This window comes from Paramormyrops kingsleyae, chromosome 16 (genome assembly GCF_048594095.1).
Source record: "Paramormyrops kingsleyae isolate MSU_618 chromosome 16, PKINGS_0.4, whole genome shotgun sequence".
NCBI classification, from domain to species: domain Eukaryota; kingdom Metazoa; phylum Chordata; class Actinopteri; order Osteoglossiformes; family Mormyridae; genus Paramormyrops; species Paramormyrops kingsleyae.
This window is the reverse complement of record NC_132812.1, coordinates 10839781-10859522: the sequence shown is the minus strand read 5'-3', so window position 1 is coordinate 10859522 and position 19742 is coordinate 10839781. Positions and strand designations below refer to the sequence as shown.

Genomic DNA, 19742 nt, shown 5'->3' with positions numbered 1-19742 from the left:
TGGTAATGCAATATAATCTCTGTCCATCCATTTTCCAAACCCACTTGTCCCATGCAGGGTTGTGGGGGTCCAGAGCCTATCTCAGAAGCTACGGGCATAAGGCAGGGAATAACCTACGACAGGGTGCCAACCCATTGTAGTTGAATATAATCCTCTAGAAATTCAAAAACGTATTACAGATATGTCAATATAAAAGTAATTATTTTGAAGCATCGATCCTCTATAATGCATCTGTAGGTAACATAAATGATCTCTGGTAAAGTACTTGAGGCAGTCTTGAGATATTCCACATCCTTTGTGCAATAAAATGTCATTTCGCTTTAAGAAATGAGTTTCTCTTGAATCAGAGCACAACACTGAGCTGTGGTACACATCTGCTGCATAGTATCTTAATGTCTGAATACCTGTGATAAACACAACAAAAAAAACAAAAAAAAAAGATTGACACACAACAACAATAAAATCATTAATTTGAAAAATTAATTGAGTCACCCAAGAAAGATGTAAAAACCAAGAATTCCCTCAGACACAAAATTTATACTATAAAATGATTATCATCCATCTCCCTTGGAGACCATCCCAGGCTGCACAGGGCAAACGGCTGAGGTACACCTTGGACAGGGTGTCATGCGATATTATCATCAATTGAATATGAATATTAATAAAATCCAGCAATACTATGTCTTAAAACCCGGAGCAAAACCTGGCTCAAAATTACCATTTTTTTTCACCTGTATTTAATGTCAGCTTAGATATAGGGACATGTGAGATATTTAGAAATAGATTCTGACAAAAGGACTAGGAAAGCATACACCTTAATGTCTGTCACAACAGTGCTACCATAGTACATACATACACACACACACACAAACATACAGTAACGCATGGGCATATGATAATGATTAAAAAGACTTTCTACACAGAAGCTCTGCACATAAAGCTGTAAAAATGGCTTCTTTCTTTATTAAATATACATCTATTTACAATATACCTGTACAATTATAGCCATATAAAACAAACTCATAAGTATTCATATCAATATAAAGAAATATTGAAATTAATAAACAGGATAATTCCAGAGGTCCAACAAACAAGATTTAAAGAACATACTGTAATGCACTTCAAAAGCAGGTATTCAGGCAATAGGTCGCTACTGTAGCTGTCGTCATCTTTGTGTGTGTGTGTGTGTGTGTGTGTGTGCGTGTGCACACACTGAAGGAGAAAGAAGCCACCAATCAGTAACTGAGGTTGGAGAATGCGGGTATTTTCAGGGCCTGGCGCTTGTGATTCTGCGGTGCTGGTGGCCTGAAAGTTCAGCAGCTCTGGTGGCTTGTCAGCAAACACTTTTGCCACTGCGTGTGAGCGGCCTGAGCCTCAGCGTTAGCGCGGGGGCCACCGCTGTATCGCTAGATTAGGAGCAGATCTTTGAAGCCGAGCGCTGGCTTTACACTCGATCCGCAGCGGGCCCCTGGAGACAGAGCAACACCACATTTCTGTTTTTGTCTTTCAAAATTCTCTAAAAAAAATCTTTTAGAAAAAAAAAACTTTGAGTATGTTAATGAGAATAGCTTGTCGGCTTCGTGCGCCTTTGAAGTAAAGGATAAACTCTGATCTTGTTCTTTACTTTCATGAAATCTAGATTACCAAAGAAAACATTCTGTACCTAGCGGTCTGTTAATAAGGACAGTATGCAGAACTAGCCACCATCCCCCACGTCTCACCGTTTCATTGTACTACCTGTTTCCCTATGGTTTTTAAATATCAGAAAAAGACAAAGAAGTTATTAATGTCTGTTTTTTTTAACAGGATTATAAGCGGTGTCCTGCAATATGAAGACATATCAGGGATGATGACTAGACCCACATTCTTAAAAGCAGTACAATATTCACTATTATACCATCTGATTTATATAAACCACTTAACATTGTACTTAAGGAACAAGAACAGACTTTAATTAATGAACTAACAAAAATGAACAAACATTTATAAACAAGCAAACAAAGATATATGATACTTGCAGAAATGCCCCGTAAAAATAAATGATTTATTACATCTATTATTTCAGTTTTATGTGCACTCTGGTCATTGGATTATTCTAAGAGAATGTCACCTCATTAAGAGCAGTGTCTATAATAAAGTCCTACCTCAACGGGATTTAACATACCACATATATGTTTTAAAGATTATTTTGCCTTTCAAATACTTCAGGACTGAAGCCCTGCCTTAAGGACCGGAAATGCGTAAACTAGTAAAATCACTTTTGCAGTAGTTTTGTATTTATTACAATATATAAAACGACACGGTAGTTAATGCAATGTTAGCCATACAGTTACCAATATAATGCAAGCAAACTTAATAAAATAAAATGAGCATCTGGTTGTGCACCCCTGTGTGTTCATTACAGTGAGTGAACCTAAGAAATATGATTAGAATGATTACTAGCAATTATTCATTTTAATGGTTCATTTCAAAAGTGCAAAGGATCACCCGGTCAGTGAGATGAAGAACACATTTTATCAAAAATAGTATTTAGAATATATATATATATATATATAGATAGGTGCATGATGACAATGCGTATGCCTCTTGACAGATTTCTGCCTTGAAGTTTAGTGAAAGCTTCAACGGGGAATTTAGAATTCAAAATAAGCAAGGGCTCCCTTTGAAACATCTGAAGAAACGTTCTTAATCTATTTGCTTTTGTAAGGATATTTAGAGAGTTGAAAAGTGCTTGTTTGATGTATCCTTCTTGCTTGTGATGTCTCAGAGAGACTTCTCATTGTCCTTTGACATTTTAGTCATTTCTATCCTGATGTAACTGTCCTAGAGTTTTGCATTATTTACTCCATGCATAAGGATGCCATTACATTATATTATCTCAATTTCTTAAATATTTCAGTTACGTTACATGAAACCTAAAAATGTTTTTCTTAAGTACACTGAATATAATTTTGGTGTAAACAAGGGGGAGGAAGAAGTGACTTGTCGATCAAGGTACGGGAATGACATATATGGAATTTCAGAAGTATTTAGGCAACAGGAAATTGCTAAACAATAAGAATGTCAATAAGTATTCAGGAGATATGTGCAAAAGGAACTCGGGGAGTAATTCAGAATCATTGCCAGGCAAAGAAGAATGTAAATTGTAGTGAACCTGCTCTGAAGAGTCTCTCTGATGATCTGGTGGGTACAGTACCCAACCGCGGTGCTGAAAACATGCTATGTATTTTTAGAAAGAAATCCAAACTCGTAAAGGACATGAAATTGCACACAAATTGGTCTGTAAAACTTAAAATACATACTTATTGATTTTTTTAAATGTCTTTGTTTTTTTGTTTAACCAGAAAAGTGTCAGACTTGCACAAATAGTAATAATAATGCACACAGTCAGAAACAGAGCTTCCGGAACGCGTTCCGGCAGGATCCGGCACATGTTAAGCACTGGCCCGCACTGACAAGAAGCACTGCTAGATACTGCAGTTTCATGGGTATCTAGGTATCAGGCTTTGCAACTGCAAGAAATTCACCAGTATGCACAAGAATGTGCTGTTTCTCCTGAAGCAACTTAACTGGGGTGTATAAAAATACAGTAGCTCTCCTTATACTACGTAGTAGATCGCTGTGACTGTCAGTGTATATGTGAGAGTTGAGAACATAAAGAACACAAAAGTATACTTTAAGAGTTTTGGTGATTGCGGTACTCATGAGTATTTCATGCAAGACTGGTCAATTACGTGGCCTGTAGTCCTTACTGATACACGGTGTGCGAAGGGGCAAGCCTCAAGACCCTGGATTCCGTATCGTGAGTTTATGGTTGCAGGTGACTGGTGCCAAAAATAATGCGAGGATTGACATTGTTGTAAGATGTGTGACCTGCACAGACATGATGACTGGTAAGGCAGCGACACACCTGAAGAAATACAAAACTCAACGCTTTTATTGGAACCTCACACTATTGAAGAACCCACACTATCAAAGCTGTTTTGCCACTCCTACATGTGGGCAAATGCATCTGCTACCGTCCACGTGTAGGTGTTCATAGTGCCCATTTGGCGGACAAACAGCCAGCAGGGACGGACCTGGCGGCAGCTATACCTCACAGGAACTACTACTCCCATGCACCTTGTGGACCAGATGATTTACGGAGCCACAGATCAGTTTCAGGTTTTATATTACAGTTTCTTTCCTGTCCTGTGGGCTTCTTCTGGGAGCATTGGACAGGAAGGACAGTGCAACAGTGGACTTGCATGTTTAACTTGGCCCTTTGAACTTTTGAGGCTCTCAACTCACTTGAATCACAAGATGATAAACACGTACGCCATTTGAGATCTATTTAAAAACATAGTGAATCAGCCCCTGCCCCACGCCCAATCTTTTCCACTCCCTCTTTTGTCAACAACCTATACATCTAAGCAGCTACTCCTCTTGTCCTACCAGGCTACCTACACGTTTACAACAGTCAGAGGGGTGCTTTCCCTTCCCAGAATTCCCAGGGAGAGAGTGCTTATACTGAGAAGCCAGAAAAACGCACGGAACGCCACAGTTACTTCTTCTCCAGGGGCCATGCACCTCGTTCCGGGTCAGCAGGTCGACAAAACGGGAGACAGACGGGGTGACATCAGGAAAGGCTCGGGGCAGTTCTTGGCAGCAGCAGCGTTTCAGATGAAGTATTCCTTTCTGGTGCCGCGGACAGAGTTCTGAAGGTCCAGTTCCGCGCGGTAGGCAGACTCAAGGGCGCGCCGGTGCTCCTTCTCTTTGACTGCAGCCAGCTGCTGTGCTTGCCGATGCTGGTACAGGAAGCGCGTCACAACTGCTCCCACGCAGAGAGTGATGAAGACCACAGCTGCAATCACGCCTGTGAACACAGATGTCGCACCCAATGCCATCTGAATAAACAATTTCACTTTCAGTTTCTGTTATTATGGCTGTCTTTATAATCCTGCCATGCACTTAACCTTACATGTCTTGAGATCTCAGGCAATGCCATGAACGCTCTCTGAATCTGCCAACATACGCGGGCCGGGTTTCTTGTTTCTGGGGCTCCACTTAAAAAAGTCACTTGGGGACCCCCCCACTCACCTTCAGATGTTTGAAAAACTAAATAAATGGACAGTGATTAGAGTCAGAAGATCTTAGCTAGCTAGTTAGCAGAACATGCTTAATATTGAATATTTTGTGCAATGATCGTGGCCAACAAGTGGCCCCTGAATCCCAGGGGCCCCAAACAGCGGTAAACACCACCGGTATCGCTGCTCCTTCATAGTCAAAGTTACCCCAGCTTTAACTAATGGATTTGAAAGTGCGTCTAACGGCAGAACTTCACTGTGTGGCGTTCAAGCGGCGGCCGGCGCATGTCTGAGGCGATGGAGATAGCAGGACCTCATTTCACGCAGAGTGCCTTCAGCAACTGAACAATATGATGACACAAGATGGCGGGGCTCACCTCCAATTACGGCCGAATCACTCTGTGAGGTTTTTGGCAACTCCTTGCCTCTCTCGGCTTTCTCTGAATGATCTGTGGGGAGAGGGAAGAGGGGTGTGAATGTATAAAGTACAGAGACTGAGTCCTTGACCTTTCACTTAGCACTGGAGATAAATAACCCCCCCCCCCCACCAAGATCTACTAACCCAGCCAACAGTTTTTTTGCTCTAGAATTGTTTATCTAACTATACGATTGAGGTATGGAAACGTTCAAATTGTCCAGTATTCTTGATGCTCCCAGAATGTTATCCCACTACTACACCTATTACTGCAACTAAGAATAATAATGTAGAACCAAGTAAAGGGCATGGTAGGGCAGGAGGGAACACTTTCACGTTAAACCTCATGTGGGTTCCAGGTGAACGACATGTTCACAGTGTACGCATATAAAATAATATTTTTGTTTATTATAAAACAATATTTTTTCAACATCACAGTAAAAGCATGGCTGGGTAAAAATGTTACTGTGCTAACACTAATGTAAAATGTAGAAATAACATTCTATTGACATTGTAGTAAGAACATTTCTCTGCTAACTTTGAGAAAACCGTAAAATAACAGGAACATTATCTGTTAGCTGGAAATATCTCAATATGAATACAAAGTGCGTTGAAAACTATTTTGGTAAAACCTTCTATGCATGACATGTCTATAAGAATCTATGGACACAGTCATAACACATTATAATTTTAGTATATTAACATGACAATAAATATTTCTAAAAAGGCATAACACATTATACCTATGTTTATTATGCATTATGAATGCTTAATGAGGCTCTCATTTATAAGGCACTATAGATACCTTCATAATGCAGTACAAAGCATCCTTAATTCTTATACTGAACATTATAAAGCATTACAGATGAAAACTTCATTGGAACTTAGGAGCTTGTATAATCAACACTATAATGCCCTTTAACTGTCAATAGAGAAGCGTTGTAATGCTTTATTAATTCTTATACTGACCATTATAATACATTATGAGGTATCTACAGTGCATTATAGATAAGAGCTTCACTGGAGCTTATTAAGTATTATAATCAACACTATAATATCCTTATATAACTGTCAACAGAAGATGCTACAATGCTTTATTATTTCTTATACTGGCCATTATAATGCATTATGAAGGTATCTATAATGCAATATAAATGACATCTTTAAGTAAAGTGTTACCACTATTTTTTATCAATCAATTTAATTTATTATTTATTTACTATGTAAATGTAAATCTTGATCCAATCCCATCAGAGTCCATTTATGGTTGATAAGCAAACTCAGCTACAGTGATTAGTTAACCAGCATCCTGGCTAATTAGTTTACTGCTATCTAGACGTTAGCAGCTTGCCTGTCCATAAATAACATGCATGTAATGGCAGTACAACAGCTGTCATGAAATGGTATTATGGCATTACGTTTTATGATGATGTTGTGAAGCTATTATGATAGGAATGATAAGCTAGTTTAACTGAATTATTATTAAAGGGCCGGTGTTTTTGTTACACAACATTTGTGCTTGTTACAAAGCACTTAAAGTGCCTCAAATACCCATAGAAAGCTGCAATTCTGAAATGGTTCAATCATTTACTGGGTTACATGACATCATTCAATAATAGCAGTGGACTTAACCTCTATTTTCGAGAATGCTAGTGATACAAACATTTTTAGGCTGATATTTTATTGATCCTTAATCACATTGTACTGCTAGCTGGATTTTGACAAATGAATGTTTACTAGCGATTTTGGCAGGATTAGAGTCAGAATCAAAAAACTGTTAAAGCGAACGCACCAGCCAGAGAGTGAGACGTCGTCATGTCAGCTGAGGCCCCGCAGTTCGACTCGAAGAGGCGCCCTCGGATGCTGACCAATGAGCTACCTTGATTCAACAGCGCTGCCTTCAGTGGAACCACATTATTGAACTGGACTGAAGACAGGCAACCAATGAAGCCTCTATATCCAGCCTGCATGACGTCTTCGTCCAATCCCAGACTTCCTGCAAAAACATTAGTAACCATTGGTCAGCAAGTTCAATACAAATATGCAAAGTTACAAATTTAACTGAGAATGAAGAAACAGTATCTGAATAGCAATTTTGATGCAATATATACTTAGAATGAATTGCCTGGAGGGAAAAAAATATATATTTCAATGGAGTCAATGTCTGTTAAGTCCTATTGATCCATTTCAATTGAGGCCTCATTCAAAAGCTTTTGCGATTTTAATAAAAAAAAGAATGAAAATAGATGGTGTTGATATCTCATCTCACTCTTAATTTGCATTTTAAATACATGCAAATGCAATTATCGTAGCAGAAAATGCAGAGAATTCATCCAGTTTAAGTGTAATTATGCAGCACGTACGGCTGGGTTGTTTGCAGAAGATGGCATGATTGTGATTACATTTAAGCATTTCTAAGTAGTACATTTTTATCATTAGTGAATTTGATCATTGTGAAAAAGGGAAATTACCCTTCATACACTCAATCTTTCAGATAAGAAAACAAATATATAGCCAAGGATTATGTAAATTTATATCAATTAATTGATTGTCCAAAAGCACATTGTTAGGGGAATTATTGACACATTATTATTTATGTGTGTGTGAGTGTGTGTGTGTGGTTATATATATACAGTAGAACCTTGGAACTCGAACCCCTCTTAACTCGACCAACTTGGACATCGAACGGGTCTGTTGAATTTTTTTTTGACTTGTACCTCAATCGAAATCTTGGAACTCAACCATTTCTACTAAAACTTGCATGGGTTGAGATGCGTTCAACTCTACCGATTCGTACCTCATACGGGTTAGTCGAGAAAAATGTAACCGCAATACGACCAAAAACTCGGAACATGACAAAACAAAATACACCAGCTAAAATTTGTTAGTTCCAGACACGTCTCTGATGGGCTGAAATGAAGGCACATGGACCTACTGGGAGGCTGATGCCTATGACCCACTCTCAGTCTCGCGGTACCTAACAACCCAGATTGACGTTTGAAAGTTGTGGTCCTGTGTGAATTTTTTCGTGCTTAATCTACAGTGCGTTTAGTGATACAGTAATCATGGCCCCTAAGAAAGTGAGCAGTGACAGCAGCAAACCAAAGAGGAAAGTAGTAGCTGTAGAACTTAAAAAGGAAATTATAGCGAGACCTGAGGGTGGTGCACGTTTCGGAGTGTGAGATTGTCATTTGTTTCAAGTTTATTGCTTTTGTTTGTGTACTTTTTCATGTGTGTATGAGTTTTATATTGATTGTTAATATTAATTGATTGTAAATAGATAGGTTTAACACTCATTTTGGATTAAATTCATTGACATTATTTCTAATAGGGAAATTTGACTTGGACCTCGACCAAATTGCAACTTGACCAGCCTTCGATAACAAATTAAGTTTGTGTTCCAAGGTACTGTACCACTGTGTTATTTTGTGGGGACCAAATGTCTGCACAATGTGATAAAAACCTGTTAATCTAACCTTATGGGGATATTGTTATGGGGATATATAAAACTACATTTTATAAAAAGTCTTTGAATGCAATGAAAAAAAACTAAAATAGTCTTGCATTTTGTTTAGTTGCTTATGCTTATGCATAAGGTCATAACCAGGAGTAGGGTTAACACCATAGAAATGAATGTAGAGTCTCCACAAAGATACGTAATCTCTCTCTCTCCTTGTGAGCGTGTGTATGTCTGTGTGGGTTTTCTAAAAATCTGTGAAAGCAATCAAAAAAGTAAAAATGCCAAAAGTCTTGTATTTTGTTTTTTTAGTTATGGTTTTGGTTAGGGCTGGGTAGGGGTTAAGAGTGTTGTGATTGCGATTAGGGTCTTTCCAATAGAAATAAATGGTAGGTCCTGGATATGGAGCTTAGGAAAATGAAAGAATGGTTAAGGAAGCATTTCATTATTATTGAAATGTTACTCTCTGAGTGGATATTGCTGAAATAATTTATTTGGTTGAAATAATTTATTTGTTCAACTGGGATTCAATCTTAAACATCACAGGGAATGTTTTCTGCAAGAAAAATGAGTTATGTGCTGCTTCAAACTGTTTTGTTTTTTTATCAAAACATTAACAGTAATAGATGAAATTTTATGTTAAAATTGAATCGTTCACCTTTCATTGTTCCAGGCTGCTTTCCTTAATTTTCCCAAAGTTGCTGTTAGAAGGTTTTTAGAATGTAGATTTTGCTTTCACTTACGTTATCAATAATACTAAAAGCTCTATCCACTTTTAGACGTTGAGAAAAGGCAGTGGCTCCATTTATGTTTAGTGACATGATTAAAGATAAAGGCTTCCATGAAATTAGGTCTACGTGAGGTTCTCGCTCAATGAATTAATCTACCCTTTGCTCAACTGGTCCTTTATTCTTACAAAATGTTCACGGGATTAGTGAATGAGCACAGGAAAAATGATTTGATGAATACATAGTGCTTCCATTAGTCACAATTTTTTTATCATTTCCATCAAATTGGCAGACTTGACATGTTTGTATTTCCATATAACCTATATTAACTTTATTGACCTATGCATTTTAAAGGGGCATCAATGCCCTGTCAATGCAATGTCTAATGTACTGTAGCTTAATTGCAGATTTGTTTTGTGGACAAAGTGTCACGCCCGGCTTGTACAATCCTCGTGTGTGTCACGCCCCCTCATTACCTACGCGTGCTACCCCGATTAAGATCACCTGTTTCCTGTTATTTCGGCTTGTATTGTGTATTTCAGTCCGCGTTCAAGTCTGTTTCCCCAGGTCTGTCATTGACTTAGTTTGTGTGTGCTCCCAGTCGTCCTGTCAGCCCTAAATAAACCCCGTTATACTCGTACTTACGGCTCTCTCGCTTGCTTCCCCGCTCGCCGGTCATTACACAAAGGTTTTTTTTTTTTAATTGGGTCCTGGTATAACTGTGTGATTTATTTATTGAGGAATCCCAATCGGGATTAGCGTATAAGACTTTATTAATGCAGACCGATATCACACCTTTTCATTTCACTCCATCCAGATTGCTTTCTTTTCACAAGTCCACTTACCTGTGACTTTGCCCAAAGTCAGGAATCTAATTGCGTTCAAGTCTCCCTCGGATGTCAGGCTGTATTTTTGGTTTATATCATTATCAATCTGGCAGGGGAAATAAAAGGGAATAAATAAACAGGACTGTAAAAGAAATTCCATAATCCAACTTCGTTTTCAACTGCCCACAGAGATCTGTGTATAGGTCCTGAAAAAAATAACCTCAAGGGCAGTTTTTAAGGAATGATAAACTGCCAGGAAGTATACCACTGCAGCATGTCTGCTGCTTATCCTCTCCATCGGCAGACAGCCAGTTTAAGACTGAATTTAAAGATAGCAGCCAATCCAAAAAGATTTGTTGAAAATTAGAGGTGGAACGATATCATTTTTTCTTGTCCGATCCCGATATTAAAATTTTGAGTATCTGCCGATACCGATCGACACCAATCTGAATATTTTCCCTTTTTATTAACAAATAAGCATTAAATAATTTATTTGTATCAATAAATGCCAATTAAGCTGGCAAAGTATCTGCATTTAGTGTTGTAGCTGCATTCTTTGTATATACTATAATAATAGGAAAATATAACGGTCATGTTGCTCAAACAAAAGCAATCCCACATTGCTCCATGAAAAAATCCATGACGAACAAGGTTTACACAATTTGCTTCTTTGTTTTATTTAGTAACAACTTGATGAAAAATGATCAGAAATATTTCTAAAAGTGCAAACCATGATGTCTGTTGCGAAATTAAATATAATAAAGAAATTGGTCATTAAAATATTATAGCATACCCCACCCAACCATTTCTTGTCAAAAAGGTACACGTCTCGTGTACAGATAAAACACATAAAACTTAAAGTAGTAATTAACCAAACTTTAGAAAGAATTCGCAAATAACAGGCACCCCCAACCTCAACTCATAACAGTCTGTTAGCCTGATTAATAAGAAATATAAGTAAAACAAACAGCATTGTACTGTACACGTTGCCTGTCAAATTACTGTCTCATTTCCTATGCTGACCTGAATGTACAAAGTTATTACTGTACACTGGAGGCACTACGTTTTGGACTCATTATTCCGGTTTAATTGTTCAATAATCAAATCCAAGCGTGTGAAATGCACTGTTAAGGAGCTACTGCATTTACACTCAGCCGGCATTACAGCTCCGACGCACATGCCTTACACATGCCTTACTGAAGAACTAGCCATCACGTGACCCTCACTTCTGTTAACAGTATGTCGTGCTAACGCGACAAGAATTTTCGCTGTTTTCCAGACTCGACCTATCTCTGATGGAAAATCGGATCGGTTTCTGCCCCCCCCTCCCCCCCCGTGGTATCTGATCATGATTTTTTTGCGAGTTTCAGTCCGATCCTGATAGCGGGTTTTGGATAGGTGTCATTTCTATTGAAAATAAATCACAATAAGGTCATTATTACAGGACACATTAATGTAAATAATTCGGCAGTCAAAGAACAACAGTAACGTCCAGAACATGTCTTACTGCAGATATAAGTACTCAGTCACCATATGAAAGTCAGTATCTTCTACTGAGTTTACCTTGATTTTCTTTGCTAAATTCAAGTTACTTTACTTTGCCTAAAAGCCTAACTGTGGTTTACTGAAACCACACAGGAAACTCACCTGAAGGTAGACGTCCCGCCCATCTCGATGCACTCGCACCCAGTGGAGCTGTCCATTAGCCAGGCTGCCCGTTGCAGGCATGAACACGTCTGGCTTCCTTTCCCTATTGAACCTGTACCAGATCTGCAGGCTCCCTAAAGGATCGGGGGGAGGGGGGGCATTAAGCCAATGTTTAAATGATGTACTAAGCAACGCCCAGTCCTCATTGCTGAATATGCATAACACCAGAAATGACTATAATGATGATTACCATTAGCAGGAGTACAGTGACAGCTGTATTCACTAGTAAGTAGTCCGATTATACACGCTCTGTCAAACCGTCACAGCATTTTACAGTCAGGCTCTATGCTGATATACTGCCAAAGAAATATATAATTTATCAGAAATACTTAACATAAATGATAAATGTACGCTGCAGTATGATATGACTGTCACCCAAACACCTGAAACCCTTTGTTATTTTAATAGCAGGAAAATTTTGCTGTAATCTTCTGAGCAAATGGCCGGTTCTATGTTTCTCTTCTGCTGGCTGAGCAGAAATCATCTTATCAGCCATATAATCCATCCAGTGGTCCATCAACGCCAGTACCCTGAATATATGAGGACCATGATGCATTGCATGCAAATTCAGTTACAACTTAATTCATTTCCCATCCTCTCTCGTGCTTTCATTTCCTTATCTTCTCTCTGCTCACCTAGCCCAACCGCTAAGCACTCCGGCAAAAGACTTGCAGTATGTAATTACAGGCACTTGACGATAACCAAATGTTAATAACAGCCACATCAGACAGGAACACCAAGCAGTTTTACTAGGGTAATTTTAAAGGTTGAAGCCTAAGCTAAGAGCCATATGTCACAAAAGGATCCCAGAAACTTTTGGAATATTCTATGATCACATTCATTCTAAAGTTGAACAAATTGATACTTAACCTTTTTATAGTCTGAAGGCTCAGAATTCACTTCTGTTGTTTTCAGTAGAACAAAACCTGAGATTAATATTTTACCTGTTAATTGCATAAATTTGTGCTGCCTTGTTAGTATGAGGGTCTTTGAATAGAAATAAAAATCCATTTTTATGAGAATTAGGTTTTTTGGCCAATATGCTCACACACACACACACAGAATCTGTCTCTGGTTATCTATGACTCATATATACAGCAGATCAGTCAAGACACAGTTTTGGTAAGGAAAGACACTCCAGTACCATTGCGGGCCAGTATGATAGCCATGTACTGCTGGTAGACGGTGCTGGCAGTAAGCAGCATAGCTGGAGTCTGTGTGGTACGGAAGCTGAGGGCCACGTTCTCCCGGGAGTTCCTGTTCTGGGCATAGATGGCAGAAGTCTGGATGCTTCTGTTGATCATGCTAGAGAAGGGCTCTCGGAAGTTGTAGGTCACCGAGGAACCGCCCTCGAAAGACATGGACACCTCTGCGCAGTCGGGAAGACAGGGAGAGAAAAATGAGTGACACCGTGTGACATCTTCCAAAATATTTTTGGAAAGGATTTTCAAATGTTGGATTTGTGAACGAGCCCTCCTATCTCCATGCAAATACATCATTTTGCACAAAGTAAAAATGCATATCTGAATCTGTCCTAATCTTAATAATGTATAATGTACTGGATACTAACACATTAATGCAAAAATATGCAGGGGGTTTGATTGAGTCGTCTCCAAGTTGCCAAGTTCACCCATAGCATGCGGCAAAGTTAGAAAAGCCTTGTTTTATTCTTTCTAAAGAGCGTAGCTGGTGCACAGTCTAATAACTGTACAAAGAATAAGTCTGAAGCTGTCCGTCTCTCACAATGGGGTATGAAGAGATTGTCGAGTGTAAGACTGGTGAATTTTCTTATTAAAAGGATTGGTGGCACAGAGCCATGTTTGTGTTGGGTCGGCTGGAGGCAAAACTAGCTTGACTGAAGTGATTTCCTCTTGCACAAAAAGACACAGCCTTAAACTTTGCGTAAATATAGATATTGGCTTATCAAAGACAGGAGAGACCTTCAGGAGCAGTCTCTAGTCCTCTTCCAGTTTAATCACATCAAACTGAACCAAATGCTGGTTTCAGTGTTAGAGATCTGCAAAATGTTTCTACATACGATAGCGAAAGATAAAAATGGCTACGGTAAATTATAAACTAGGTTTATGATGGATTTTGACATGCTACGGGTATTTTTTTTGTACCGTGGTGTTATGAAACTATACATGGCCAAAGAAAATCTCAGCTGCATTTTGAAAAAATATAAAAGTGTGAAACTCCAAAACACATTATAACTTTTGAAAGATGCCAACACCCACACGAGTCTTTATTAGAGAAAAAAAAAAAAGCATCATCTGATGCACAATGTAAAATTGGAGCTGCTTAGTAGTGGTTTTGTTATTGTTGCATATTTACCATATAAATATATATATATACAAATAAATAAAAAATATCACTAATCAATCAAGCACTATGCTGTCACTCACAAATGTGTTGACATTCTGGAACACAGAATTACAAAGAAGGGACACATCCATTAAGACAAAGTCAACCCTAAAAAAAGATCAAACAAACCCTTAAATGGTATTTTTTCTAGCCTAAATAGAGAATAGAAACTGTGTCCTTCTTTTAAAGCGGGGGTCCTCAATCAAAGCATAATGGTCTAGGGTGGAAGCCGATTCTCTTTACACCCCTAACGACTTCGATAATGGCTGGAACGGTTTAATTAATTAGGTTAGGTGGATAAAGTTTAGTTGAGTGCTTTAGTGTGTCTTTAGAATGAATGCCCACACTAGTCAGTGACTGTCGATGTCTGTCATGAATAATATAGCTAGCTAAATAAATAAATAAATAAAAACGAATCCGGTGCCGTACCGTTCTTACAGCTTGGTCCGCCGTAAGCGGAGTACGTGCAGTCGCAGAAATAGCCGCCGTTCCTCTCCACGCAGCGCCCGCGGTTGTGGCACAGGTTGCCGTGGCCGCTGCAGTGGCCCGGACAGCCGGCGCTCACGCCGGGCGTCATCTTGGCACGCTCCTCCAGGTCCAGAGTGATGCCGTTGGCGGTGAGCGCGCGGATGCATCCCAGAAAGCCTCTCTGGCGGGAAGCTGTGCCGCCTGCGGCAGGGGGAGTGCATCAATACCCGAGGCGTACCGTCGAAAAATCACAGAGGAGCAGACAACAGGATATCCATCCATCCATTTATCCTGATCAGGGTCACATTGGGGGGCCTGGAGTCTATCCCAGGCAGCATAGGGCACAAGGCAGGACTATACCCTGCACAGGATGACAGTCCACTGCTGGTCACACAGACACACAGAGTCACATGTCCCAGGCCAATTAGCCTGACTGCAAGGAAAAAAGCAGAGCTTGGCGGAGGAAATCAAGGCGACACAGGGAGAACAGGCACACTCCACACAAGCAGAGCAGAGGTGGGATTCGAACCCTGGAGGTGTGAGGCAACAGTGATACCCACTGAGGAACTATGATAACACATCATTTGATTAAAAAAATGCTGTGTTAGTTTAACTGTATGTGAGCTTTTTCTCCCCTGCTATAATGTCATCTGAAGAAATGTTGGTTATAAAAGAAAATGAAGTGATGTGGAAGGGGTGATGTGGTAGGGGTGATGTGGTATGGGGTAACCATTCAGATGAGACTGATGCCGGCTCCTACCTACGAACAGCTGACTGTTGAGCTGCAGCCGGAAATGGCCATCGGGGGGCGCTTCGGTGTATCGCAGCGGCAGCTGGTCCACCTGCAGTGAAGCTTCCTTGACGTTGCGCTCGGCTCTCACGTAGTGCCACTGTTTATCATTCAGGGGGACGGGGGACTTGGCCAGTAGGACCACGGGGCCGTTCCCCACGTCGAAAACGAACGTCACGGTGGACGGCGCTGAGGGGAAGAAGCCACAGAGATGGATCGTCTGTTTATCGAAAGAACAACCACATTTACTGATAGAACTAGAGTACTGAGAACTCAAATACAACAGAGAACATGAAGTAGCTGAAGAAACGTGAAGAGCAGAAGAAATGGCTCACAACACATCTGCTCCAGGAACACCTCCACTAGCCTCGTACCATTCCATGTTCTCCAAGTGCTCTCAATGCTGCACATTCTGCTGATTTCAGTAGCTGTATTTTAGTTTCTTGCTTTGTTTGGAAGATGTTTCTCCAATACTGCTTGCCCAGGTAGGGCAGTTACTGGAAACTCAGCCTAGCTGCACTTATGCCCGGTCAACTCCGTGACAGCTGTACATTTATAATGCGTAATTCCTCTCACTTGCATGTTGCTTTGGGCAAAAGCATCTGCTAAATAAAATATATGTTAATACAAATAAATGTGAGATACATGTGCCATACTTACATATTTGGTAGTGAATGAATTAACAAAATAATGTATTACAGAATGTAATTAGTGTGAGAAGTCGTCAAGTTTACTAGGGCAGGATATCGTTTCCACCCTAACAAAACTAAAATTTGCCCAGTTTCTCATTATAACGAGAAACCTTTCTCCTTGTAATTAGATTTTTTTTCACATTATACTGTAATGAGACACAAAATAACCTTGCTTTAACAAGAACTGTTTTGTGTTATAATACAGTTTTTTTCGTGAAACAAGAATGTAAATGATTTTGATACAAAAACGGTGGTGGAGGAAGTACTCAAACAATTTACTTAAGCAAAAGTAGAAATAAACAAGCTGAGAATGTACTCTAGTAAAAACTGAGGTACCCCTTTGGCCTTTCTACTTCAGTAAAATTAAGTACTTGCTTGTAAATATACTTAAAGTATTACAGTAATAGTACTAGTCCCTGATGCAACAAGACAGCATTAGGTGCGTCTACTGTACATAAATTTAGTTAAATACAAAAGTTCAGGAATTTCAGCATTTTATTTTCTAATCTATACATTTAAAACATGAAATGCTAGTTTTAATAAGAGCTTCTGAAATTAGGTTTACATAATTACCCAGCTATTATAAATAATGAAAAATGTAGGAGTACCTCTCATTTTTTGATCAAATCAAAATAGTAATAAATAGGTCTTTTCATGTGGTCATTTTATATAAACCATTTATTCATTGAATTTACCGAAAATGGGATATATCGTCATATCGGCATATGCGATTTTGGTCATATCGCAGAGCCCTATATGTCTGTGTTATTAAATAAAACTTACCAGCTAATGGCCACAGAATGAAGATTTTAACACATGTTGTCATGACATCATCAACGTGCTATTCACAATGAACCAATAAGTTAGCCTGATCACATTACATTCAAGGAACACCTCTTGCCATTTAGTTAATGAATCAGAAGGTGTCATATATAGTACTGACTCTATAGCAATCAATATCTCCAACTGGGGGAGAAAAAAAGAAAAACACGCCGAAAGGTTTCATCTTGCTTATATAAATGTTTCTAAGGGCTGACAGGATTCAAAATTGCTGACGCCGACTCCCTGCTTTGAGTCGCTGGGCTTTACTTTGAAGAGAAAAGCTCCAAAATCTCGGTATTATCTGTCCCACCACTGCTTTTCCCTGTCCTCATCCGATGGGGAAAAAAACAGCAATACGACTGTAAAATGTAACACAGCGCTAAGTAGAAATGTAGTACAGTATAAAGTACAAATATTTGCTGTAACATGTAGTAGAGTAAACCGTATAAATATATGCTGCAAGATATAGTACGGTAAAAGGCAAAAGTGTCCACGGCTAAATCTATTTAAGTTAAGTTGGCTTAAAGGACAAAAGTCTCCCGTTTTAATGTAATGGGTATGTTATGTTGCTTTAAGCAGAAAAAGGTCAAAGCAAAAGAGATGAGCCAAACTTGATAATGACTCATTTACATGATTTGATTTAAAGTTTTACTTCATGCTGGGGATGAGGCCCCGTGCTGCTGCTGAGCTCAGTAAATGGTACGGTTAAGTAAACATACACTACTCGAGAGAGGCTTCAGGTACCCGGCAACTTTGTAAAAGTCTGAGTAGTGGAAAAGTGGTGTTTCGGGTCTTGGTAATGCTGATGGGTTAAAAGCCAGTCAAGCCAGTTAATCCAGAGTCCAAATAACTAGATGTTCAAAAAATATAGATTTCAGTGCAGAAGATACATATAAGGAAAAAGAATATTCCCTTTTCCTACTGGTAAGTTAATGGATATGCATGTTAGCATTACACACTAGTAGCACTTGTGGTGTGCGAATGGCCACATTTTAGATAAGCATACGTATGGAGAGCACCAGCATTACAGGTGATTCTAACTGTCCAGCTGTCTGCTGCATTCACTGAGTGCGCAGGGAAGAGTCATGAACCTTTAGCAACGGTGGATGTGTTTTTAAAGCCTTTCATTTCAACGGCTATGCTGCGAATGGGAGGACAGGCAATCACCACCAAAACAAACTCATTAAGATGAATGGAAACAACTGGGTTTGAGAAAAGGCAGAGAACAGATCATCCAGAAAAGACCACACAGTGGATGACATAAAAATATTCCTGAATGTGAAGAAAATGTAAAAAACAAAAAAAGATAAACATCATGCTTATTGTTCAGCAGTTTACGAAGCAGAAGGACATATTGTTCAAAGCGATCCTTCCATCATCTCTCTTTATCTGGGGTAGGGTCATGGGGGCAGCAGTTTAAGCAGATATACCCAGACCTCCCTCTCCCCAAACCCTCATGATGAACAATATTATGTTACCCCGTCCAGATTGGGGAAAAAATAAAAGATCACTTTCTGAATTTTGGCTTTAATTTCTTTGACGTAAGTTCTAAGTTTCGTATATACAAGAATGAGCTTTTATTCCCAGTACTTTAAGGGCGTTCAGAAGTGCTTCCTATATATAGGACACTTCCTGCAATTTTCAGCAAAGTGGCTGTACATCACACTGAATAAGACTATCAGCCAAGTGAATAAGGCATAAACTCGAAAGCTGTGTTTAAATTTAGATCCAAATCTGTTAAACATTTGAAAAGCCAGGTAGAGTGTAAAGAAGGGACTTTTTTATTTAACATAAAATGCCTGACTCATTTTGTCCAATCAGTAGAAGGTCTTCCGCGGCACTTCAAGATGTCATACTTTTTGGGAATGAATTGTTTTTCCTTTGCTGCTGTTTGTTGGATACTTGGTTCTTTTGTATGTAAAAGCTGGAAGATGAATCCTTCCACATATCTTAGATCAGTCCTGCCATGTGCCTTAGAGGAACCATGAAATAGCACTCAAGCCACTTAAATATGCAAAAGGTATTCAGATGATACAGCTGGCTCTGACAGATACAGAAGTCATTTTAAGATGTCTGTCTCTAAGCAACAGAATAGTCAATTTTTCCTCAAAGCAAGTGAGGGACTTACAGCTCAGCTCCACACGGAGGAAGTCTCTCACTCCCAAGTTCTCGAGGAAAACTCCAAAGGGTGCGGTGGTCTTGAAGTAGAAGGAGATGTCAGTGCTGAGCTCTGCTTGGAGAGTGGGGAAATGAAGGTATGACGACTCCTGATAAAATGATGCCGCGTTCCAGAAAAACCCTGGAGGGAGAAGACAGAGAAAATAAAAATAATATCGCCATGGGTAACCAGCAGTAATGCCAATTTCAATTTGTAACAACAGGGATGTAATAAGCAAATAGAAACTG

General features: G+C 39.3%; 1 protein-coding gene across 1 annotated transcript in view; it reads right to left on the bottom strand.

The window, feature by feature from the left end:
* Nucleotides 1-929: 929 nt before the first annotated feature.
* Nucleotides 930-19742, bottom strand: part of LOC111845409 (contactin-associated protein-like 5) — an 89224-nt gene continuing 70411 nt past the window's right edge. Inside the window, exons 16-24 of the mRNA XM_023814808.2 lie at nt 19465-19635; nt 15793-16011; nt 14994-15233; nt 13345-13569; nt 12141-12274; nt 10512-10599; nt 7274-7477; nt 5444-5515; nt 930-4855 (exon numbers count right to left, since the gene is read on the bottom strand). Coding sequence (XP_023670576.1) covers nt 4659-4855; nt 5444-5515; nt 7274-7477; nt 10512-10599; nt 12141-12274; nt 13345-13569; nt 14994-15233; nt 15793-16011; nt 19465-19635 — 1550 coding nt within the window. The 3' untranslated portion in view covers nt 930-4658. The remainder of the gene's footprint in view (nt 4856-5443; nt 5516-7273; nt 7478-10511; nt 10600-12140; nt 12275-13344; nt 13570-14993; nt 15234-15792; nt 16012-19464; nt 19636-19742) is intronic.